Consider the following 24702-nt stretch of genomic DNA (forward strand, 5'->3'; position numbering starts at 1 on the left):
TTTCCAACAGTCACCTGAATTCTGGAGAATGCTGCCTCAGTGCACAGAATATAGCAGGTAAAACATTTTGTCTTTCTTACTGATGGCTCTGAACTGATGAAGGGGGGGTTCCCCGGGATGAAGGCAGCAAATAAAAGCTCAGCAAATTGTTTTGCACACTGAAGCATAATGATGTACTAGCAAGATTTCTTCGACTGTAAGCCGGCCCGAGTTGTAAGCCGTCTTAAGTTGTAAGCCGCCCTGAATTCGCAAAGATTAGGGCGGCCTATAAATTAAATAAGTAAGTAAGTAAGTAAGTAAGTAAGTAAGTAAGTAAGTAAGTAAGTAAGTAAGTAAGTAAGTAAATAAATATTAAAATAAATATTAAAATAAAATAAAATAATAAATAAATAGCTTAAGAAAAATGTTCCAGCTGATTTTCCCTTCAGCTTCCTAGAAAATGCAATGGGTTTTTTAAAAAAGCAATTTCGATGGTTATCCAAAATCAACAACAACAAAATAAAAAATAACGACCAAACTACTCTCTTTTCATTCAATATTTGACAACAAAACCCCCAACTAAACATCAAAAAAGAAAACCAATAATACTAACATGCAATCGAAAATATTGATTTCCATACACTGTCTGGGTTTAATCCTACTGATACTCATTCATAAATATTAACAACTTAACTCCGACTCATCTCGATCTCATACATCCACCATACACCACAAACAACAAGTCGTCAAAACACCAACGCCTGCTAATCTGCATGTACTACCCTTCCCTTCCCCCACCCAAATCCCATCTCTTCACATATCTACTAACTACTATAGTACTTTACTAATTCCCCCTTCAAATCAATATATGTATTAGATAAAAATACATACAGTTTAAACTTTGAATATAATATGGCTATGTAGAGTTCATTACTTTGAATTGACAAACATTAAGTAATATATGCTGATTTTATTTGGATATGTGTCTTTTCCCATTTCAATTGTAAATTTTGAATGTAATAGGATTATGCTTAGTTTAATATCATGAAATGATATACATTAAGCTATATATATTACAGATGCTAACATATATGTGCATTCCTTTTTTTTACCCTTCATATTTTCTGTACTCCCTGTTCCCCGTTCCCCTTTCAATAAATCAATATATTATATATATATTTTTAAAAAAGCAATTTACAGGGAGACAATTTCTCCTCCCACTCAATTTAGGACGTTATAATATCTGATGCTAGAATTCCTCCTTACCTCGCAAAAATATAGAAGAGGAAGAAACTGCCAAAGAGCCAGTTTGGTCTAGTGGTTAACACACCAGACTAGAAAGTGGGTGATCATGAGTTCAAGTCACACCTTAGCGATGAAAGCCAGTTAGGTGTGTTTTGGGCCAGCCAGCCACTTCACAAAAGGGTGAAAATAGGAGGAGGAGGAGGCGCATTGGATACATTCAGTAAAAATAATAAAGGCTCGATACAAATAAATAAATAGACTTGCAACATAGAAAATAAAACTAGTCCTGACCTACACAACAATGGTTTCTGAATTAGGTTTATCGTTTAGCGGGCCCCAAGGGAAGAGCCTTCTCTGTGACGACCCCGGCCTTCTGGAATCAACTCCCCCCGGAGATTAGAATTGCCCCCACCCTCCCTGTCTTTCGTAAACTACTCAAGACTCACTTATACCACCAGGCATGGGGGAGTTGAGACCCCTTTTCCCCAGGCTCTTTTATACTTTGTTTTATGTTTGGTATGAATGTGTTGTTTGGTTTTTTAAATAATGATAGGGTTAAATATGTTTTTTAATATTAGATTTGTTCTACTATAATATTGTTTTTATTATTGTTGTGAGCCGCCCCGAGTCTTCGGAGAGGGGCGGCATACAAATCTAATAAATTATTATTATTATTAAATTATTATTATCTACATTTGGCTTGATAGTTAAATGAATCTTTGGTTTTAAGAGACAAGAACTTCTGGCCCTTCCTTCTTTTGATCCCTTCCTTATAACAAGGCTCTTAATCCTTTCTTTCAAATATAATGAATATTTGTTAGCATATTTCAATGGCTGGGTTAAATCAATAGTCTGCAGCCAGGACAACTATATTATTTTTCCAATGTGAGGTTTTACTGTTAGCTTGGGATTCTTTCAGTGTTTATGTTCAGGAGCACATCCTATAACAAGACGTCCTGCAGAATACAAAACTCTACGGCTATAGAATTGTTTGCCTTTGGAATTTAGACTTTCTTCTTGCAATTTAGGAGATTTTAAAAGAAAACTATTTAATCTGTATGGTTTAAATTTCTCAGGTAAGTTTTAATTTGTTCCTTTGTATTGTATTATTTAGGTGAGTCACCTATAATGATAAGCAAGACCAGGGTACATATAAATTATCACGATCCATCCTTCATTTTAACCTCTATTTCCCACAGACTATTCATTTGTTCTCAACAGAGCACAAATACAATACAACTGCAGAGTCCTCACCTCTGCATTCTTTAGTTTTCTTTTTTAAAAGACACGGAGACCGCTTTCTGCCGCATGAATCCCAGCGACCGGTAAGGTCCCACAGAGTTGGTCTCCTTAGGGTCCCGTCAACCAAACAATGTCGGCTGGCGGGACCTAGGGGAAGAGCCTTCTCTGTGGGGGGGCCGTCTCTCTGGAATCAGCTCCCACCAGAGATTTGTACTGCCCCCACCCTCCTTGCCTTCTGAAAAAGTTTAAAAACTCATCTTTGCCGCCAGGCCTGGGGTTTCTTAGACCTTCCCTCCTGACTGATGAATGCTTAGTTTGACTGCTGAATGAATGATATTGATAGTTTTTAATTAGAATTTTAATTGTTTTTAAGGTATAATTGGATTGTTATTATTGTTTCCTGTTTTTCTGTACATGCTGTGAGCCGTCCCGAGTCCTCGGAGAGGGGTGGCATATAAATCCAAACAAACAAACAAACAAATAAATAAATTGTACCTTGATCTCTGCTATGCCAAGAAACTATTTGTTGAACTATTTGTTGACCAGCAGGAAACTGCTAGATAGCAACAGGAGAAAAGCTGGAAACTATAAGTCTGTTAAATCCAGTGCTCCAGATTGAATGCAAGTATGAAAAATGCGACCCAGACCCAAATGGTTTCATAAATCTATAAATGGAAATTCTGATATTGAGAATTTTTAATAAGTTAGCTGATATCTAAAAAGTTCTCTCATGCAAAATAATCTGATACTTGAAACACCATGGGCAATGTATTTATTTTATTTTACTGTTTTAATTTATTGAAAGAAGGTGAAATGAGATAGTTTAATTATTCAAATACAGAGGGAAAGTTAAAAGTATAGTAGAAATAGCACTTAGACTTATATACTGCTTTACAGTGTTTTATAGCCCTCTTTAAGTAGTTTGGAGTCAGCATTTTCCCCGCAATGATCTGAGTCTTCATTTTAACGACCTCATAATGATGGAAGGCTGAGTCAACCTTGAGCTGGTGAGAATTGAACTGCTGGCAGTCGGCAGAATTAGCCTGCAATACTCATTCTAGCCACTGTACCACCATGGCTCTTAGTAATCTGATATAAGCTTATCTTTTCTTAGTCCTATTTGTTACAGAAAAAGATATACTCTGAAAACATTCCAATTGAGGACATTGCATAAGTGATAAGAAGAGAGTCGCTGCTGGTCTTCACTTTCTTGCTGAGATCATCCCAATTCACTTTAAGTGATGAACCGTCTTCCCAAATAAATAGTTTTTAGAGAAAGGAGCATCTTTCACCAGGACTAAAAAGGCAGGAGTTCCAGCTTTTACAAAGTACCTGAAAAATAGTATTTAGAAAGTCATGATCTAGTTTTAGGTACCTTATATATTCAAGAAAAAATTAGACTGGTGTTTGAAAATGTTTGCTAAATGTTTCTATAATTGGTAGCTACTACTACTACGAACCCACAGATTAGATCAACTTTTCCCAACCAGATAGTCTCGAGATTATGTAGAGCTCCCATAAACTCCCATCCCAAATATCTAGGTTTGAGTTGAATTCAGGATAATGGAAACCTAATTACATTATTTTTGAGAGGGAAAAACTGTTCTGATAGAGTTTAGTTCAGAATACACACAAAACGTTTTTTGAAGAAAACTACTGTATTTTTGGAGTATAAGACGCACCTGAGTATAAGATGCACCTTAGATGATATACACTGTTTGCTGTGTATTTCTGTGCATATGTGCCTGACCCATAGGAATAGCAAAGAATTGGAGAAATGTACATTATGGCATTATATTAATGCCAGAAAGTTTTCTTAAATATAATCACACTAACTCCTCCCAGTTATTTAAATATATCTACTCCAAACATAACTAAGTGGTTTAACTCAGCTGCCTTGTCTTAATACTAAAACAGGACACTGTTACATTTCAGATTATACTTTTACAGATCTTTAAAATTGATGTGGCTTTCTGGAAGTATTCTCTGATATTTAAAAGAAGAGGCCATTGGAGTAATATTTTTGTTAAATAATAAATAAAAATAGCAGCAACAAAAACACTCAAGTCATAGTTCAACAAATAAACATAAAATATTTGTCGATATAGGTATTGTAATATAGCCTTAAAGGCATAATATATGTATATACGTTTTCATTTTTGTGTTTGATTCATATTGTATAATTTCTTATTTCTTTGTTTTTTCCTTTATGTATTTTTAAAAACTTTATAAATGAATAAAATTATTTTTAAAAACATAGTTCAACATCTCACCTTTTGTGCTGCAACACCTCTAACAATGTGGTTTCAGGGTTTATCTGGTATATATCTCCTCTTTCTTCGTCCTCAAAATAAAGCTGTTTATTGCCATAGGAGAAACAAACAAATTTAATGCATGAACAAAATGCATTACACTGTATACAGACAGGGCAGAATTCACTTAAAAACTAACAAGCAATTAATTGGCTGATGAAAAAAACTGAAGACTTAATTATTTTACTCTGGTTATATAAGGGTGGGTGAGGAGTCTGGAGCTTTTAGTAACTTGAGTACTACTAAAGATAATGAACTGAAGGAAAAATTTACTAGATAGTGAAGGGACTATTTAGTCTAGCACTGTGGCACATGTGACCAGTGAATTGTGGTCAGAAAGTTCAGATAGTGTGTAACAGATCCTTTTCACTGTTGTTGGTCCCATAGCCAGTGTTCCCTCTAATATTTTTTTTGGGGGGGGGGGGGCGGAAAAGTATAGTGTCTGAGCGGCAGTCCCTTCGGGACTGGGCGGCACAGAATAAATAAATAAATAAATAAATAAATAAATAAATAAATAAATACACAAACAAACAAACAAACAAACAAATAAAAAACCCACCCTGTTTTGCCTCAGAGAATTTCAAAATAAAATACTGTACTGTGTGTCTATAACAGTGAGCTCATAATAGGGCAACTCTATCAATATCAAAATGCCACTTAAATAGTTGAGCTAGTTTCAAACTAGATTTTGATTTTCTTTCTCTCTTCCTTACTCCCATTCTTTTTCTTTCTCTTTTCCTTCCTCTCTTTTTTCTATCTGTTTCTCTCTCTTCCTCTCTTCCTCTCTCTCTCCTTCCCTCTCACTCTTTCCCTCTTGGCTTCTGGGCAGGTTTGGAAAACTCTGAGTTGATGATGATTTTTAAGTGAGCGATTGCTCACTGCTCAGCTTAGAGGGAACTATGCCCATAGCTGTGATTGAAGATAGACTACCAATGAGTCAGGAGGCAACCCACAGCCATCAGAATAATTTTCGATAACTCATTCTTCCATGAAGTTGTCCAGACACCTTTTAAAATCATCCAAATTTGTAGCTTTCACACATCTGGGGGCAGAAAATTCCATCCACTCATTTTATTTCCTGGAACTGCTCTACTGAAATACATCACATTCAAAGTGAATTATTCTTTCTAAGCTTAATCTTTTTTTTGGGGGGGGGGGATAAAAGATATTTATGACAACCAAGAAGGATTTTTTTTAGAAACATTCTATTTGAAATATTGGTTTGTCTAAGATTAACTACTGATCATATTATGAAACTGGCTAGATATGCAAACTTAAATGGAAACTTAATTAAGGAGTATTTTTTTAAATGCTCCTTAGGGTCCATTATGCAATATAAACCTAGAATTATAAAAAAAAGTCCCTTCTCCAAAAAGCTTAATTGAGAGTAAGCAAGGAATCCAATGTATTACATACACATATATGCATACAAATGCAATGTAATTCTAACAATTCTAAAAATACAGTGATACCTTGTCTTACAAACTTAATTGGTTCCGGGACGAGGTTCTTAAGGTGAAAGGTTTGTAAGACGAAACAATGTTTCCCTTAGGAATCAATGGAAAAGTGATTAATGCGTGCAAGCCCAAAATTCACCCCTTTTGTCAGCCGAAGCGCCTGTTTTTGCGCTGCTGGGATTCCCCTGAGCCTTCCCTCGCTGGGAAACCCCACCTCCAGACTTCCATTGCCAGCAAAGTGCTCATTTTTGCAATGTTGGGATTCCCCTGCTGGGATTCCCCTGCAGCATCACAAAAACACGGAAGTCCGGAGGTGGGTTTCCCATGGAGGGGAGCCTCTGGGGAATCCCAGCAGTGCAAAAACGGGTGCTTTGCTGGCAACGGAAGTCCGGAGGCGGGGCATCCCAGTGGCGCCAGTGGGTTTGTAAGGTGAAAATAGTTTGTAAGAAGAGGCAAAAAAATCTTAAACCCCGGGTTTGTATCTCGAAAAGACGAGGTATCACTGTATATCACTTTATTTTTAAAAAAAGTTCAAGTACTGACTGTGCATTTACATGTACCTCTAGTTCTTTAGGAACATATTTTCTTTCTGTATCCCAGGCAGGAGATTCTTCAAACATAACAACTAAATGGTCAGAAAATCTGAAACACAAAATGCATTAATTGGAAATAGTGTTTTAGCATTTAACTTGAGCAGTGTTTTGCTTTGAAACAAAGCAACAGAGTTTCATGAAAAGCTGGTAATGGGTGCCAAAATCTTCAGTATATTATATCCCTACTCTATTATTTCAAAGAAAGATCAGAAGCTCATTGTCTTTTATTAAAGGCTGTGTTACTGAAGTCAAAAGTGTCTTATGTATGAGAAATAGCAGAACCCCTGCTTCACCATGGAAATGAGGTTTCCCTCTGGCAGCTTATTCTGCATGGTGGAAAAGTTCCTGTTTTGGTATTATCTGATAGAAAAGAACATAAAAACAGATCGTGCAGAATGCAGCTGCGAGAGCAGTCATAGGCTTCCCAAGGTATGCCCATGTTACACCAACACTCAGCAGTCTGCATTGGTTGCCGATCAATTTCCGGTCACAATTCAAAGTGTTAGTTATGACCTATAAAGCCCTTCATGGCATCGGACCAGAATATCTCCGAGACCGCCTTCTGCTGCACGAATCCCAGCGACCGATTAGGTCCCACAGAGTGAGCCTTCTCCGGGTCCCGTCAACTAAACAATGTCGTTTGGCGGGCCCCAGGGGAAGAGCCTTCTCTGTGGCAGCCCCGACTCTCTGGAACCAGCTCCCCCCAGAGATTAGAACTGCCCCCACCCTCCTTGCCTTTCGTAAACTCCTCAAAACCCACTTTGTCGTCAGGCATGGGAGAACTGAGATATCTTCCCCGGGCCTATACAATTTATGTATGGTATGTTTGTATGTACAGTATGTCTGCTCAATAATGGTGTTTTAAAAATATTTTAATTTGTAAATTATTAAATTTGCTATGAACTGATTTATTGTGTTGTGAGCCGCTCCGAGTCTATGGAGAGGTGCGGCATACAAATCTAATTAATAATAATAATAATAATAATAATAATAATAATAATAATAATAATAATTCTGGGAGAAGAATAAGGGAGACTTACAGAATTAAAGTAATTTCCCTGATACTCCCCAGCAGTGTTCCCTCTAATTTTTTTTTTTTGGGGGGGGGGGGGCGGAAAAGTATAGTGTCTGAGCGGCAGTTCCTTCGGGATTGGGTGGCACAGAAATAATAAATAAACAAACAAACAAACAAACAAACAAATAAAAAACCCACCCTGTTTTGCCTCAGAGAATTTCAAAATAAAATACTGTACTGTGTGTCTATAACAGTGAGCTCATAATAGGGCAACTCTATCAATATCAAGATGCCACTTAAATAGTTGAGCTAGTTTCAAACTAGATTTTGATTTTCTTTCTCTCTTCCTTACTCCCATTCTTTTTCTCTTTTCCTTTCTCTCTTTTTTCTATCTGTTTCTCTCTCTTCCTCTCTCTCTCCTTCCCTCTCACTCTTTCCCTCTCGGCTTCTGGGCAGGTTTGGAAAACTCTGAGTTGATGATGATTTTTAAGTGAGCGATTGCTCACTGCTCAGCTTAGAGGGAACTATGCTCCCCAGAATGGTAGGTTAAAAACTAAAGCAGCCCTAGAATTTTTCCCTTCCTATTGCCTCAAGTGTCATCATTTTATGTTGTTCTAAGTGCAACTATAGAAAGACAAAACAACCAATCAGAACAAAGTTTGGCTGAAAATGGTCCAAGAAAACATTCCATTTTCCCTTTCAACAAGAATGACAGGAGTGCTCTGCTCATCAGAACCTCTCTAGTTTTACAGTATTGTATCTAGAACAGGACAGTTATGGGCTGCTGGCCCCATGGAGGGGGACACAGTGGGGTAGTAAGTCTATGCATTTTTATTGAATACTTAATAGCTTTTTTATTGACCTTCCTTTTCTAGTACCTTAGTATGATCCTTAATTACTTTTAAAATAGGAAATAATTAAATAGTATGTTTTTACCCATAATCATTTTAATCATTACCTAGAACTGAACTTTTATAGCAATTAAAGAAAATTGAGCTACTTGCCTAATCTGTTATCATATTGAACCTTGTGGGTTCAGCACAAAACCTTAACATAATACTGTGCTCAACAAATAATGCTGTCTATCATTTTTCCTTTTTATGACTATTCAAATAATGTGACTTAATCAACTGAAAAAGAATCCAAGCACCTATTTTAAAATTTATCTTGGCCGGTAAGCCACTCTCAATCAGTCACATGACCTTTAAGCAATTCCCCGGTCACATGACTGCCAAGCCACTCCCACCTGGTCACATGACCGGCAAGCCACTCCTACCTGGTCACATGGCCATCAAGCCACACCCACAGTATGATAGTAAATTTTTTGCAGCCCTTCACTGGAACAGGATACATTTGCTGTTCCACTTCAACATGTACAGCAAGCCAGCAGGCCTAAATTCATTCCTCTATATATCACTGGCATAAACCACTCAAGTGTTAGAACTGCGAAAATCACACAAACTAGACCTACAATTTAATGTGCTATTTTGTGCTTTGAGAAACATTAACCTGGATTGCTCATGAAAAGCAGAAATGAAGTCAGTTTGTCCATGTTCAGGATACAGGAAGAGCACTGGCCAGGTAAGGCTCCCGGTGTCTTCTAGGCAGACTTTGGCCTGACTGCCGCTTTGAGAGCTGAGTCCATCTAAAGACATCTCCGCGAGGTCGTCTGATATGGCCATCTCATCTGCTGATGGGACCGGAGACAATTTGATGTTTCGATCCTAGGTCAGAAAAGTAAAACAATCCATCTTGAGGCAGGGATCTAAAACACGTTAGGATGGGTTCACATTTCAAGGGTTGCTTTCATTTCACAAGTACCTTAATAGCTTTAAGCAAGGCCTCTTTCTGAGACTGTCCCTTCTTCTCCTGAAATTTTGCTTTTCTTAAATCTCGCTCTTCGGTACGCTGCAAGACAAATGAAGTTATGCAGCGACAGTGTAAGAGCTGCCAATGCTTCACCAAACTCTGCATCAGAGGGGCTACGTGTTTTTATTTTTAATCCTTTCTAACCTTAAGTCTGTCTGCTTTTGTTCTTATTTCCAGAAGTTGTTTTTCCCGTGGATCTAATTTCAGACCCTCCTCACACCATGCCGTAGCTTCAGAGAAATGCTTGAGTTCCACATGACACAGTGCTCCTATAAAAGTAGAACATTTTTAAAATACTTGTATTCCACGGCAAACAATATACTTTAAATAGGCCAATGTAGTTGATCACATTTTTTTGATGATGAAAGTGTAGAAAAGTACCAGAAAAAGAAATGATGGGATGTAAAGACTCAATGATTGATGGATTGAACCATTTATCCAAACTATAGGGACTATTTTTCATCATTAAACTACCATAGATGATCATTGCACGTGCTTCTATTTAGTTTGTCTCCTGCTGACCAGAAATGCAAACAACTCTTAAAACTACCTTGTTTTAAGACAACTCCAAATCTCAACTAGCGAATGCTCTGTCCTACACATTGGGAAGAAGAATCTGAACTCCAAATACGAACTGAATAATCAAATTATCACAGATAATCCCCACTTGGTTAAAGACCTTGGTATACTAATAACAAAAGATTTAAGTGCCAAAGCCCACTGCAACAATATAGCCAAGAAGGCTTCAAGAGTTGTACAGTAAACCTAATCCTACGTAGCTTCTGCTCTGGCAATCTCACACTACTTACCAGAGCTTACAAAACTTTTGCCAGACCCATCCTCGAATACAGCTCATCTGTTTGGAACCCATATCGCATCTCAGACATTAACACCCTTGAAAATGTCCAAAGATACTTCACCAAAAGAGCCCTTCACTCCTCCACTCGAAATAGAATACCCTATGAGACTAGACTTTCAATCCTGGGCCTAGAAAGTTTAGAACTAAGACGCCTTAAACAAGATCTAAGTATTGCCCACAAGATCATATGCTGCAACGTCCTGCCTGTCGGCGACTACTACAGCTTCAACCACAACAACACAAGAGCACACAACAGATTTAAACTTAATATTAACCGCTCCAAACTTGACTGTAAAAAATATAACTTCAATAACCGAGTTGTCAAAGCGTGGAACTCATTACCGGACTCCATAGTGTCATCCCCAAACCCCCAACACTTTACCCTTAGATTATCTACGGTTGACCTATCCAGATTCCTAAGAGGTCAGTAAGGGGCGAGTACAAGTGCACTAGAGTGCCTTCCATCCCCTGTCCTATTGCTCTCCTATATCTCCTATACCTTTCTTCTATTCCTATATCTCTTCTTCTATTCTTTCATTGATATGTTCTATTGCTATATCTTCTTTTCTATTATTTCTTAGATATATTTTACTATGAGTATCTCCTCTATAACCTTCATCATGTATTTTACTATGTGTATATAGATATATACCCCCTAAAACCCTCATTGTGTATTGGACAAAATAAATAAATAAAATAAATAAATACATTGTTAATATCTAAACATTTCTATATTTCTACAAAATAACACTTTGTAATATGCATGAATGTATTGCTCTGAATCTTTTATTTTGATAAATTCATTGGCATCCTTCAATCTTAAAAGCCTATGGTATTACGCTCTGGAAAGAGTTCCTAAAATGCCGTATATAAAGCTGGAGTAACCTCTCCAGGGCACGAGGCCTGGGTTGGTTAATATGGAGGATAGACTGTTACCCAAGCAGCAGATCCCCCTTCTCCACGTCTCTGAAATAATGCAATGGAATAGCAAAGGCCAATACGATTGTTTCCAACTACATCGCAGGAGTTATCAGAACGTGGATGTACACAGTCATGAACTGCTTCTGGGGCTCCAGCTCCGGATTTTGCCTCAAGGTTTACTCCTGAAGCCTTTTCCAATGATGGATATAGCCACAAGGCAATGGAAGTTTGCAGTCAGTTTCTCTTCTATACAGTGGTTCTCAATCTTTCTAATGCTGCGATCCCTTAATACAGTTAGTCATGTTGTGGTGACCCCCAACCATAAGCCAAGCGCCAATTCTCCCAACAGAGATTTAAGCTGATTGGCAGGAAGGTCAGAGGGATACCCCCCACTGTAAACGCCTGATTGGTCGGATTGTAAAAATATGTTCCAAGGGACCAGAATAGAAGCTTTAGTTCCTAACACCATGGGAAATTTGTCTTTTCCCATGGTCTTAGGCGACCCCTGTGAAACGGTCATTCGGCCCCCAAAGGGATCCTGACCTCCAGGTTGAGAACCACTGTCCTAGAAGATGGCTTGCTGCTTTATCTACCTTTGGGACATCTCTTCCACCTTTATAAATTCAATTGATAAATAGATAAATACAATCCCCTTAATTATATGGAATCTAACATTAGACTGCAAGAATTGAACATACAAACAATAGTGGAGTTTCTTACCCCTTATTATAGCTTTGAGGTGGCTGGGTTTCAGTTTCCTTGCTGCAACAGCATCATTCAGAGCTGAGCGATAATTGCCTAAACAAAATATAACCTGAATTTAAAAATTTCACCCATGCGAAGCTTCTATGATGTGATTTTCATTACAAAAAAATGGAACCATTCTGCTACAAGACTAATTTAGCATTGGAATACAACTATTTTAATTGATTAGTGTAAAATATGATGCAACCCCTCCCTCCAACTACTCATGTTAATGTTGGTGGAGGTTTATTTTGTTAGTGTATCTTTGATTTTGTAGTATAGGGCAGTTTCTGATTCCACTGTAACACTACACACTCTACTTTACCAAAGTTAACTATATTAAAATGAATCATCTGAACAGATAAATGAGTATAAGACCAAATGAAGAAATATATTTTCATATATATATATATATTTAAAAATACAAAATCTAGGTATAACTTGGAATGCGTCACATTACCCAGATAAAAATGGGCTGCTGCTCTGTTTGTATGAAGTACAGTATTCAATTCCAGGTCACTGCATTTCTTTTTGAGTCCTTCTGTGTAAGATATCACAGCCTTCTTATAATTCTTTTCTTTGAAATAATCATTACCTTCATTCTTATAAGTCTTAGCTTGCTCTGGTGAGGAAAACACAAAAGACATTACCATTTTTAGAAAGCGTCTGATATGAATTGTTTCAGCCACCAATACAGTTCCAAAAGGGAGAAATTATAACCTGTGTAACATTAAAATACTACTAGCTGGATGCCCATGCTTCACTGTGAAACTATGTGATCAGGCTTGATAAATTGACAATTAAAGCTTGAAAATTTATGTAGAATGTGCAACTCCTTAGCATCAAAGTGTGTTAATATAAAGCAACTGACAGTTGGAACAGAGTTCTTTTCAGGTGGGGAGGGGGAGTAAAATGTTTCATTCCATAGCATCAGAGTGTGTTAATACCGTACTGTATAAGAAATAAGAATGATCTGATGGTCATTTTAAAAAATTCTTTCTTAGCATCTAAAATGTGATAAGTTTCAAGTTTGTAAGCTTTATAGTTCTGGAGGTTTCATGATGATATGTGAGTGGTATTTCACTTTTATAGAGAGAGATTATACATAGTATAAAAGGGTACCTTCAGAACTCTGTTCTTCATCAAAAATGATGGACTGAAGGCATGCCAGATCAGGATTTTGTTTTGCATTTATTTCAGTGGGAACATTCTTCATGAACATTGGAATCTGATCAAATTCCTATGAACACATGCAGGTGATTCAAGGTAGCAGGAATGGAAGAAAATAAACAATTCAGAACTTTTACTCGATTTTGAAAATATACCCGATATCTGAAATATCTAAAAGAAGAGGTGTTGTCTTATGCTAAAAATCTGAGGGTCTCCAGATGTTGCAATTGCTTCGCTGGCTGAGGAACTCTGGGAGTTGAAGTCCACAAGTCTTAATGTGGCCAAGGTTGGAGACTCCTGCGCTGGAGAACTGCAACCAGCTGTGGTGGCCTTAACCGGCGTCATCCCCTTCCAGGTCTCCTTCCAGCCTGCGCTGCCCACCCCAGATCCGAAACGCGCCTCCCCGGCGAAGTGAAGAACCTCCCGCCGGGCAGTGCCCCCCGCGCCTATTTCCGCAGCCTCACCTGCTCCCACGTAGTGGGATCGAAGGCCCCTTCGTACCGCTGCGGGCCCTGAAACTTGTCGAAGAAGGCATCCCAATCCCCCTCCTCGCTTTCCGCCATGCGTGGAAAACCTCGTCCCGCTCGGTCGCTCCGCCTTTCCGGAGGCGGCTCTTGCAGCCGAAAGCGTGCGTGGGTCCGTCGGGGCTTGCAAGGACGCGAGACCGGGGTTTCTTCGCTCTGTTCGCCTTTTCTGTCTTGCGGCTACCGGGCCAGCTGGACTACAAGTCCCATTATCCTAACTTGGCTGCTTCCTCTACGACACGGGTGACTGAGGAATTCTGGGACTTGGAGTCCACGTGTCGTAAAATTAATTGCCCATCCCTGCTCTAGTTATAATATTAATATTATTTATTTAAATGCGCTCAACTCCCTAGAGACTCAGGGCGGCTCACCACCAAAATAAACATGGATCAATATAAAAATATTTCAATTTAATGTAATTACAGCCATCCATACATTCATGGATGTATGGAAACCTGGCTAGAAAAAAAAGCAATTCTAATATAACAGCTTTCCCCACTTTAAGCGTGCACCGCCTACTTTCTCTAATAAAAGATGTCTTTTATTAGACAAATCTACATTTGTCTGATCAAATATTTTGTTCTTTTCCCCAAAAAAACTTTTTATTTTCCTCCTTGCAATACATACACACACACACACACACACACACACACACACACACACATCCTGGAGAGATTTATTTATTTATTTATTTTTATTTGTTTTGTCACGTAGGTATTGGTGGTATACAAAGATATAATATTTATATAAAGTGATCCCTCATTTTTTGCGGGGGATGCGTTCCAAGACCACCCGTGAAAAACGAATTTCTGTGAAGTAGAGGAAAAATATTTTTTTTATGAATTTAACGAGTATTTGGACTTTTAAAACCCACCCTTTGCATTAAACAGTCATTCTATAATGTTTCTCAGCTGGAACTACATGTGATATCCTACCAGTTTCTTTAATAGAGTAATTAATGAATTTAATGAATTTTTAATGGATTTAATGGATTGAAGCCCCCTTTGAAAACCCGTGAAGTAGCGAGGGATTACTGTATATGATACTAGTAAAAGAGAAACATTAGGACGGGATGGAAGGCACTCTGGTATCTGTATCTTCTCTCCAATTCTTTCTTTCTCAGGCGGCTTATTCCGCCTCTATTACCTACTTTCTTACTCCTCCCTCCTTCTACTACCCTTTCCTTCTCCTCCCTCCTTCCATCTACTCTTTCTTTACTCTCTTCCCTTTCTCTCCTTCCTTCCTACTTCCCATCCACCCTCTAAAACCTTCCCTAAGTGGATAGTTCTATTATTACGTAACATATTAAAATATTTCTCTAGCTTTTACCCATCATAATCATCCCTCTTTTTTCAAGGTCTCATATCTACTATACTGTATTTAATTCTTGACTTTCGGTACATGTATTTTAACTCATGCTGCCTCCTTATGCTACCGTCCTTGTTCTAAAGTTCTTTCTTATTAGTACCCATCTCATGTATATAAACAGCATTATATCTATACTACCAATACATACTTACATCTCTTAAATTGGGTTTTTTAGATTTTTTAATATTAGATTTGTTTACGTTGTCTTTTTACTGCTGTTAGCCGCCCCGAGTCTGCGGAGAGGGGCAGCATACAAATTTAATAAATAAATAAATAAATAAATAAATGAATGAATGAATGAATGAATAAACAAACAAACAAATAAATACTTGACAAATAAATAACAAAATAAAATAATAAAATAAATAAACCAATTCAATTTTATTCTAAATAAAAGATTTCTGCCTTCCTTGTCCATCAGCCCAATGACACTGCTCTTATCAATAGCATTTAGACTTATATCCTGCTTCAATGTTTTAAAGCCCTCTCTAAGTCATTTAACAGTCAACCTGTTGCCTCCCCCCCCCCAACAATCTGAGTCATTTTACCTTGAAAGAATGAAAACTCAACCTTGAAATTGTGAGACTCGAACTGCCAAACTGCTGGCAGTCATAGATTACAACTCTGTGCCAGTGTGTCATTGTGTAAACGCTTGGAAGTTTAAAATCCTGAGCCTGTTCAAAGCTGAGATTTTTTTTTTCTAGTAGGACTGCTCTCACTTTGCTCCACAGCAAGGTGGCAGCTGCAACCTTAGCTAATTTCATGAAGTAAGTAGGGTCACTTTGGTTACTGCTAGGATGAGCCACTAGCAGAAAATCCCAGAAACGTAGGTGAAATAAAAATGTAAAAATAACAGGTAACAATGCTAAATTTTGTCCCTTTTTTGCTGAGAAGACACCATTGGTATGTTCATGAATTTAACTCAAGGGATTTTTTTTTCTCTATCTCCTTAGCAACACTTATCCATAGAAGTACAGGATAAACACAACACATTTGGCTCTAGTATTATCTGAATTCCTAGAATACATTGAATTATCAGCTCACCAAAAGGGTCTGGGTTTGTGTATCAACCTGGGCCACAAAAAGATCCAATCTTAATAAAACTGAACTTAATATATAGTGTGAACACACTAAAGGGCCTCTACAACTTACTCTCATGGTAAATCTAAGGGTGTTTTGGAAAATAGGTTATTCAAATGAGTTTAGCAGCATTTTGAAAGGTGCATATGTAAGACTTCAACTTTATGGGCAGATTCTAGAATAGGTTGTCCAAGATGCTTTTTCAAGAGGCAACTGGATTTTGTTTTTTTCAAAGAAAGTCCAGTTGCCACTTGAAAAAGCACCTTTGAAACTACCAAAACCTGGATGACTGAGCATCTACAGACTTTGTTCTGTAGGTCGGCAACCTTAAACACTCAAAGAGCCATTTGGACCTGTCTCCCAGATAAAATAAAACACTGGGAGCCACAAGTTCCTTTTGACGTCCAAAATGAAGATAGCACTGCATATATTATTATTACTTTTTACCTTTATGCTATGCATAAAAAACTATAGGATGTTGCATTTATGAAATCAATGAACTGCTAGAGAATTTTTTTTCTGCATGCAACAAAAACATTTTGAACTCCCCCCTAAAAGATGGGTCAAAAACCTCAATAAATCGTGTGCCAGTGGGTATTGCACCTTGGCAATTATGACACATATTTTGAGTGACAGAGAGCCACAGCACAGGGATGAAAGAACCATATGTGGCTCCAGAACAGCGGGTTGCAGACCTTTGCTCTAGTCTAGAACAAAGATGACCTTAGTGCCACAGAAAGACTTCAGACTAATTTCTCTTGGCCTCCAGACTAATTTTTTAGAAATGGCTAGTTTGGATTTATGAAATAATCACATAGTTCCTGCTTCGTATGTGATGGGTGGGACCACTATGGCAACTTTGCATCCTGTGGATTTCTGAGTTAATCAATTCTGGGAATTGAAATCCATAGGTCATATGAGAAGGAAGAAAAGAGAAAGGGGAAGAAAACTAAATCAGAGTGGACAGGAAAGAATGGCTAGTTCCAGATATATTTGGAGGCTCTTCCCCCTCCTTATTTTAACTAGCTGTAGTGGCATAAGTTATCTACCAATTTATTTAGAAGAAAACAAAGAGCTTGCCTTTCTGTATCAAAAACTATGCTATTGCCTGACGAAGTCAGAATAAGGTAGATTCTAGAGCAGGCATAACCTTATGATAAAAATATAAGGCAAAAACTTCCATTAAAAAGTTTGATTTTATATATACAGCTTAGGAAGGGGGAGGCATGGTCAACACCGTAGCAACACGACGGATTCTTTGGGGGCCCCAAAGAAGTTCACTCAGTGTAGAAAAAACCCTGTGGCTGCTGCTTCTATACCTGAAATGTACAGCTAGCTTAATAGTCAAATTGGTCTAATGGTTAAGGCACCAGGCTAGAAAGCAGGAGCAATGAGTTCAAATCCTGTCTTGGTCATAAAAGCCTGCTGGGTGACCTTGGGCCAGTCACTCTCAGCCCATCTACCTTGCAGGGTTGTTGTTTGTTGGGAAAATAGGAGGAGGAAGGTATATTGGATATGCTCATTGCCTTAAATCAGTGTTTTTCAACCAGTGTGCCGTGAGACATGGTCAGGTGTGCCATGGAGAAATTAAACATGGGTCCCCAAACTACGGCCCATATGTTGGATACGGCCCCGAGGAGACCATTTATCCGGCCCGGCGCCAGCCGCCTCCATCCGAACATAAACATCCCCCTCACAATCCCTCCAGCTATCAGCGACAGGAAGAGTGGAGGCACAGGGAACACTCACTGACCAATCACCTTCTAGGATTCATCCCGACCACTAGCAATGAACCAATAGCAGGCCGCCTCTCATCCACACCAAGGAAGGTCCCCGCTTGGGCTGCCGTGCACTTGTCATTGTGTGGCCGCGACAAGTAGCTGAAACTGCTACTCCTCCCCATGGTCCTGAATTCTAATCCTGGTCAGGACTGGAGGTAAATGTTGCCACCACTAGATGAAGCCTCAACCTCAGCTGGTTATGTCTATCCTGATGGTGTATATACTGTAGATATTTGACCTTTGACACAGAGGGTGATATGCAATGCCTCACAATAACTATATCTATAATATGTACTGTGTTAGTGTCATTTTGTGTCATTTTGGTTGGTGGTGTGCCCCAGGATTTTGTAAATGTAAAAAATGTGCCACGGCTCAAAAACCGTTGAAAATCACTGCCTTAAATTATTTCTAAAAATAATAAAGGTGGGATATAAAATAATAAGTAGATTTAAAAAGCAGCTTAGCTCATAATAGGAATGTAGGCGGGGCAAGATGCTCAAAAGAGACTCTCCCTAATTTGGGGGTTATAAAAGGGGATGTGGGGAAAAGTGCCCCTCCAATAAAGTATCATTATCTTATCTCATCATCTTTCCTACCTAGCCTACCTATTAAGGGTGATGGATGCAAAGCTTCAGAAAGAGAGGTATCATCATTCTGCTTCATTGCGATGCCAGACATTAATTTTAAAAACCCAACGTACCCAAAATATTACTTTTTTCATATGAGAAAAGTTTTAATATTTTATAACCGCCACCACCCTAATCCAGTTTTCAGGAAATGTGGGCTTTACGTAGCAAGTCAATTGTGGCCTCTTTGGTAAGGAACAGGGTTTCACCCGTGTTTTGGTTGCATACTTCAAAGAGAGGAGGGTCATCCAAAGCCTTCTTCCCACATACTATAACAAAAGGATAGCCAAGTTTGTCAGCGTCTTTTAACCTTCTCCCAATGGTGAACTGAGTCCGGTCATCCAGCACAAGTTCTTCCTTAAGTTGGGGTATGGCTTCAGCAACGCACCTGTGTAAATCCTCTATGAGTTCTGTTGTTTTGTCTGCCTTACTGCCACTTTTGGGAGGAATAAGGCAAACCTGATAGGGTGCAATGAGGTTTGGCCAACGAATGGCATTCTCCGTTGAAAGCAACTCAATGGAGGCCGCCAGGATGCGGGTGACACCCAAGCCATAACATCCCATTTCAGCTAGAACGGGCACATTGTCAGCGGTTTGGACAGTCGTTTTAAAAACAGACGAATATTTAGTTCCCAAGAAGAATGTGTGCCCCACTTCAATGCCTTTCTTCTCAACCAGTTCTCCTTTGCAAACAGGGCAATGCATCTCACTTGAGTTTACTACCTCTAGATTCGCTGAAAAGTCACAGTTGGTACATATCGCCAATCGGTCCTCGCCGACATCAGAAAGTAGCTGGAATTCATGAGACAACGTCCCTCCGATGCTTCCAGTTGCTCCTTGGACTTTCAGAGACGGAAGCCCCAACCGGCTGAATATGGTGCAGTAAGCTTTACACACAAGGGAGTAAGTCTGGAGGGCATCCTCCTCAGAGACATCAAAGCTATACATATCCTTCATGTAGAACTCTCGGCCACGGAGTAACCCAAAACGAGGTCTCGGCTCATCTCGAAACTTCCTTGTCACCTGATACAACAAAAGAGGAAGCTGTTTGTAAGACAAGGAGCCTTGAGAAGCTACTAGGTCTGTGATGGCCTCTTCATGGGTAGGCCCTAAACAATATTCTTGACTATGCCTGTCTGTCACTCGCAGAAGCTCTTTGCCCATCAGTTCCCATCTTCCACTGGCTTTCCAGAGCTTTCCTGAACATAATGAGGGCATGTTCACTTTCTGGCCACCTATGGCTTGCATTTCTTGGTCTAACACTTTGATAAGCTTCTCCATCGCTCGGACAGTATAAGGCATGTAGTAATAGCATCCGGGATTGGCAGGACAAATCAATCCAGTTTGTAACATCAATGTTTGGCTTTTACACGTTGGTTCACCAGATCTGCTCTCCTGGAAGGCTTCAGTGTCATCCCGCAGGGTCATTTGTGGAAAAAGCTTTTGTTTTTTATGAAAATTGCAGTAAGTCCTGCAACTCTGTCTTTGACCGCACATGACCCCATTAGCCAAACAAGGCAGTACTATTTTTCCTGTTTTAAAAAGTTGATCCACTTTAAGTTTCATTTTAACATTCATAGAGGAAGCTTCAGTTCCAAGTCTGTAGAAAAAGAGAAAGTAACAAAAGCTAATTTCACATAATTAAACTTATAAGCTACACTATGCTGTACGCCATTGTATGACAAAACAATTCACACTGCATTGATTGACAAGGAAATAAGAATTATTCATATTGTAAAATGGTATGAAAACAAAGGTGTTTTCCTTATTTAAAGAAAAAAAAACTTGAAAAGTTACAGAGACTGTCTCAATGAACCATTAAAAGGTATCCCACCACCTTCTAAATACATGTCCGATAAATAAAATAGACATCTTAAATCCTCACATGAATGTAAATATATTTATAAATGGTAATTTTCTCCCGACCCCCAATCAACTACTCTCAAAATAGGAAGAATAGGAAAAAACCCAAGTATATCCTTAATCTATTTTTAATTAAACAAAAAAAAAATCTGCACATTTTTCTTTTCTAAATCCCTTCAGAGACATGAAAGAGGGAGAGAAAATGGAGGAGTGGATTTTTCCTTTTGTATTTTATGATATGAACCTGTTACAACAATTTTTGCTTATTGTATTTAGCTAAATAGTAGTTTGGACTTTTAAAAAATGTAGTTGACAATGAAACTGGATCCATCCTGAACTCCAATTGAGCAACAGACAAAAAACCAGATTCTCAAAACACATTTTGAGGTCTTAAATTACCGTAACTATTACAAGGAAATGTAACACAGGAATCAGCTAGCTTTACAGCTGCTGAAGTGAACAGGAAAAAAAAATAACTTCAAAAGGATCCAAGAAATTACACACATTAATTTGACTTTGAGTAAAGTTTTAATATTTTTGGATATCCATTCTTTTAACTGCATACCTATTAAATGGAAATTGATGGCAATAGATTAGATAGATAGATAGATAGATAGATAGATAGATAGATAGATAGAGATAGATAGATAGATAGATAGATAGATAGATAGATAGATAGATAGATAGATAGATAGATAGATAGATTTGCAGAATAGGATGCATGGTGCTTCAAATCCAATGCCCCCTAAGTGCTTGGGATAATGAGAGCATGGATGTAACCCCTGTGTAAATTTTTTAAAGCAGTTACATTTTATCTCAGGAACAATCCAATATTTCCTTAGCTGTGGCAGGTTCCAAGGGGATAGGGCAGCTTTAAAGATTCACAGGCAGGTATTGCATTCACGTTCCTTTATATTCCAAGCTCTTTTAGGATACTGGGATAGTTTTGGGATACTAAATATGAAACAATGCACAGTCTTGTTGACCAGTTGTAACTCACAGGTCCCATGGTCAATGTGGATGGCTAATGAGAACTTTCGCTCAGCTCTACCTGGAACAATGCAAGTCTTCTACCTCTGCTTTATCACAGCCATTCCCAACCTGACGCCTTCCAGTTTTCTGGAAAACTGTGGGTAGAGCTAGAAGAGGTTATTCCCATGCGTGCTTTGTTAATTTAAATGCTCCTTGATGTTTTTGTGAAGATCATCAGTAAGAAACGTCCAAAGGAATGAATTCTGGGAAATATGTCACATTTCATGCAAGGACATGGAAAATCATATATTTTGAGAGATTCAACCTAGAAATAAGGAGAAATTTTCTGACTTGAGAGCAATCAACTAGTGGAACAGCTTGCCTTCAGATGTTGTGAGCTTCACTACTGGAAGCTATCTAGAAGAGATGGACTCTCACCTGTCAGAAATGGTATAGGATCTTCTGTTTCGTCCGAAGGCCAGAACAGACGACTTACAAAGTACCTTCCAACTCTGTTAGTCTGTTATCTCTTTTTTCTTTTTCTTTCCTTCTTTCTTTCTTTCCTTTCTTCCTTTTTCTATCTATCTATCTATCTATCTATCTATCTATCTATCTATCTATCTATCTATCTATCTATCTATCTATCTATCTAATCGATCTATCCATCGATCTATCCCAGTATATTATCTATTAGGAAAGCTAGTTGATCAAAACCTACCTACCTAGCTATCCTTATATGTCCCCCTAGTCACAGAGGACTCTGGGCGGCTTACAACCAAATACACATAAAATGCAATATAACCCCCCCTAAAAACAGTGCAAAGCAATTTAAAACCAGCAATTAACAATTAAACCAGTTTTTTTTTTAACTTAAACTGCACCGCTGCCCCAACTGCATATATACAGCTCGGTGTCTACAAAACAATAAGTCCCGTGAGCAAACTCGCCAGGAACAGCCCGAGAACAATGCATCCCGCTTCCATCTTGCGTTACCTTTTACGGCACCGTGGCTGGGATCGCCTTACTCGTTGCAAAACTCACCATTCATGCCATTCAACGCGGAGCATTGCGACCTTCCAGCGATTGCGCAAGACCTGCGAGACATTCGATTGCAAACTACGCATGCGTACACACAGTTTCCTTCTTATTTCGGAATGCTTCCGGGCTCGCGTAGTGAAAGCGGGCGACGCTTTTTCCGCGTCTGATAATCTTGGAAGAATCTGGCAAATGCTTTCGGTCCAAATTCTATCAAGTGATATCTAAGGAAGCAGTGCAAAGCTATTTTGTTAAAATTTACATTTTGGCGGCAAACTCAGGCTCTTACTTGAGACATATGCCTGGTTAGAGTATTGGATATAAGCCAAACATTCTCTTATATTACTCGCGCCCACTTTTCAGGGTCAAAAGAGGCTTTGTTTTCATGCCTGTTAGGTTGCAAATATTGCAATATTCTAGCCCTCATCTATGAATTTTCAGCAGAAAAAGTATTGCAGAATTTGCTTCTGCGTTGCTACTGGTAGTATGCGTCCAGTTCACATAGGGACTGAACTGGATCGCTGCCCAATGGTGCAGTCCAGATGACCTGTGTACAATGCGTGATGATGGGGCAAAGGAGTAGCTAATCGTTTTGCCTTTGCCGATCTTCCTCTTTCCCGCTTTTCCAGCTGGCGGGAAATAAATAAATAAAAACCTGTCAGATCATATCACAAACGGACTTTCATTTAAAAAAAGGAAACTTAATAAAAACTATTTCAAAAGAGAAACGGGTTGGTCCAACTTTCCACCCATTTCTAGACGCCTTGTGCCCCCTTATTCTCCATCCCATTCCCTGTAACTGGAGCTGAAAATTTTAAAAAAAACTAAAATTAATTTAGTTATTAAATTAAAAAGAAAAAAAAATCCGATTGAAGAGAGAAGAATCACGTTCAGTATTTTGATTTAGAATTTTTGTCCCTGTGTTTTCCTTTTAAGCACCGGGAGCTGGCTCCCCAATTCTTCAATGTCCTTTCCATTCAGGAGGCAATCAGATGGCCTTGTCATTACATGCTTACTATTTCAATCTTGCAATAAACTGGTATGAATTAAAACAGTTAACGCTGAGCAATTCTGTGCTGCAGTGTTGTTTGCAGGCTTAATTTTACTACTTGGCTGTTGGTTTCATCATGAAGGATGTAAACTGATAACCTCCATGTTATACTATATGCTGTTTGGTAGATGCCTGCTTGTGGCAGGAAAGTTTATGCCAGCTACCGCAGAGCTGAAAGGAATCTTTTTTTTTAAAAAAAAAGAAACTTTGCTTTTCTTTCTCCAATCAAAATGATGATGATGATGATGATGATGATGATGATGATAATAATAATAATAATAGAATTATAATAACAACAGCAACAATAATCATTGATGTTGCTATACCAGATGACAGTCGAATTGATGAAAAACAACAAGAAAAAATTAACCGATAGGATCTTAAAATCGAACTACAACAACTCTGCCATAAACCAATACAGGTGTTCCCAGTAGTGATCGGCACATTGGGTGCTATGGATGGATGGATGAGAGGCAGGCGGGCAGACAGACAGACATTGACAAATTATATCTGTATTGTCTGTCTAGCTGTCTGTCCATCTATCCACCTCCATGTGAACTTGTGCAGATATTTAAATAGCTACCAAAGGCTGAGCACAACTTGAGTGCGTCTTTACCACTAATTTTGGTTATCAAGGACATTCTCAGTTAAACTTTTAAACAATTACATAGAAAACTGATACTTATCCTATGGGTTATTAATTTTCCTGCAAATCCTGCTTTACTGTTCCTTACACAATATTCCGTTTTTACAACCTCAAGGTTAGATTAGTGATCTATTTTAGAGATTTCCCCCCTCAGTTACAGAAGCCTGCAGCAATTGCATACCGTAAAGTTAAGTAATATGGGACTGGTATATTTCCTTCTTGTTTTTCTCTCTTGGCTGTTTTCCTCCAGGCAATTTTGTTTAAACAGTGTAAGTGGAATAAAATTTGTGCCTCTAATAATTCTGTAGTTTTCAAATGTTAGAGTTTGATTTAACAGTTAATAATAATAT

At 38.5% G+C, this 24702-nt stretch overlaps 2 protein-coding genes across 5 annotated transcripts; both read right to left on the reverse strand.

Annotated features, from left to right (window-relative positions):
* Window positions 1–3228: 3228 nt before the first annotated feature.
* Window positions 3229–14157, reverse strand: TTC4 (tetratricopeptide repeat domain 4). Its single transcript, XM_070748969.1, has 10 exons — window positions 13871–14157; window positions 13359–13476; window positions 12697–12858; window positions 12213–12290; window positions 9857–9981; window positions 9665–9751; window positions 9353–9567; window positions 6796–6877; window positions 4740–4822; window positions 3229–3798 (listed from the first exon to the last, which is right to left on the reverse strand). The coding sequence occupies exons 1-10, from the start codon at window positions 13967–13969 to the stop codon at window positions 3696–3698; spliced, it is 1152 nt and encodes a 383-aa protein (XP_070605070.1). The 5' UTR covers window positions 13970–14157; the 3' UTR covers window positions 3229–3695.
* Window positions 14158–18867: 4710 nt separating this feature from the next.
* On the reverse strand, window positions 18868–22733 carry PARS2 (prolyl-tRNA synthetase 2, mitochondrial). Of its 4 annotated transcripts, none has more exons than XM_070748970.1 (2): window positions 22662–22733; window positions 18868–20385 (listed from the first exon to the last, which is right to left on the reverse strand). In XM_070748970.1, the coding sequence occupies exon 2, from the start codon at window positions 20361–20363 to the stop codon at window positions 18930–18932; it is 1434 nt and encodes a 477-aa protein (XP_070605071.1). In that variant the 5' UTR covers window positions 20364–20385; window positions 22662–22733; the 3' UTR covers window positions 18868–18929. The 4 variants fall into 4 exon arrangements, with proteins under 4 accessions (XP_070605071.1, XP_070605073.1, XP_070605074.1 ...); XM_070748972.1 differs by having other exon boundaries at window positions 22614–22733; XM_070748973.1 differs by lacking the exon at window positions 22662–22733 and adding an exon at window positions 22059–22201.
* Window positions 22734–24702: the final 1969 nt, after the last annotated feature.

Source organism: Erythrolamprus reginae, chromosome 3 (assembly GCF_031021105.1).
Source record: "Erythrolamprus reginae isolate rEryReg1 chromosome 3, rEryReg1.hap1, whole genome shotgun sequence".
Taxonomy (NCBI): Eukaryota; Metazoa; Chordata; class Lepidosauria; order Squamata; family Dipsadidae; genus Erythrolamprus; species Erythrolamprus reginae.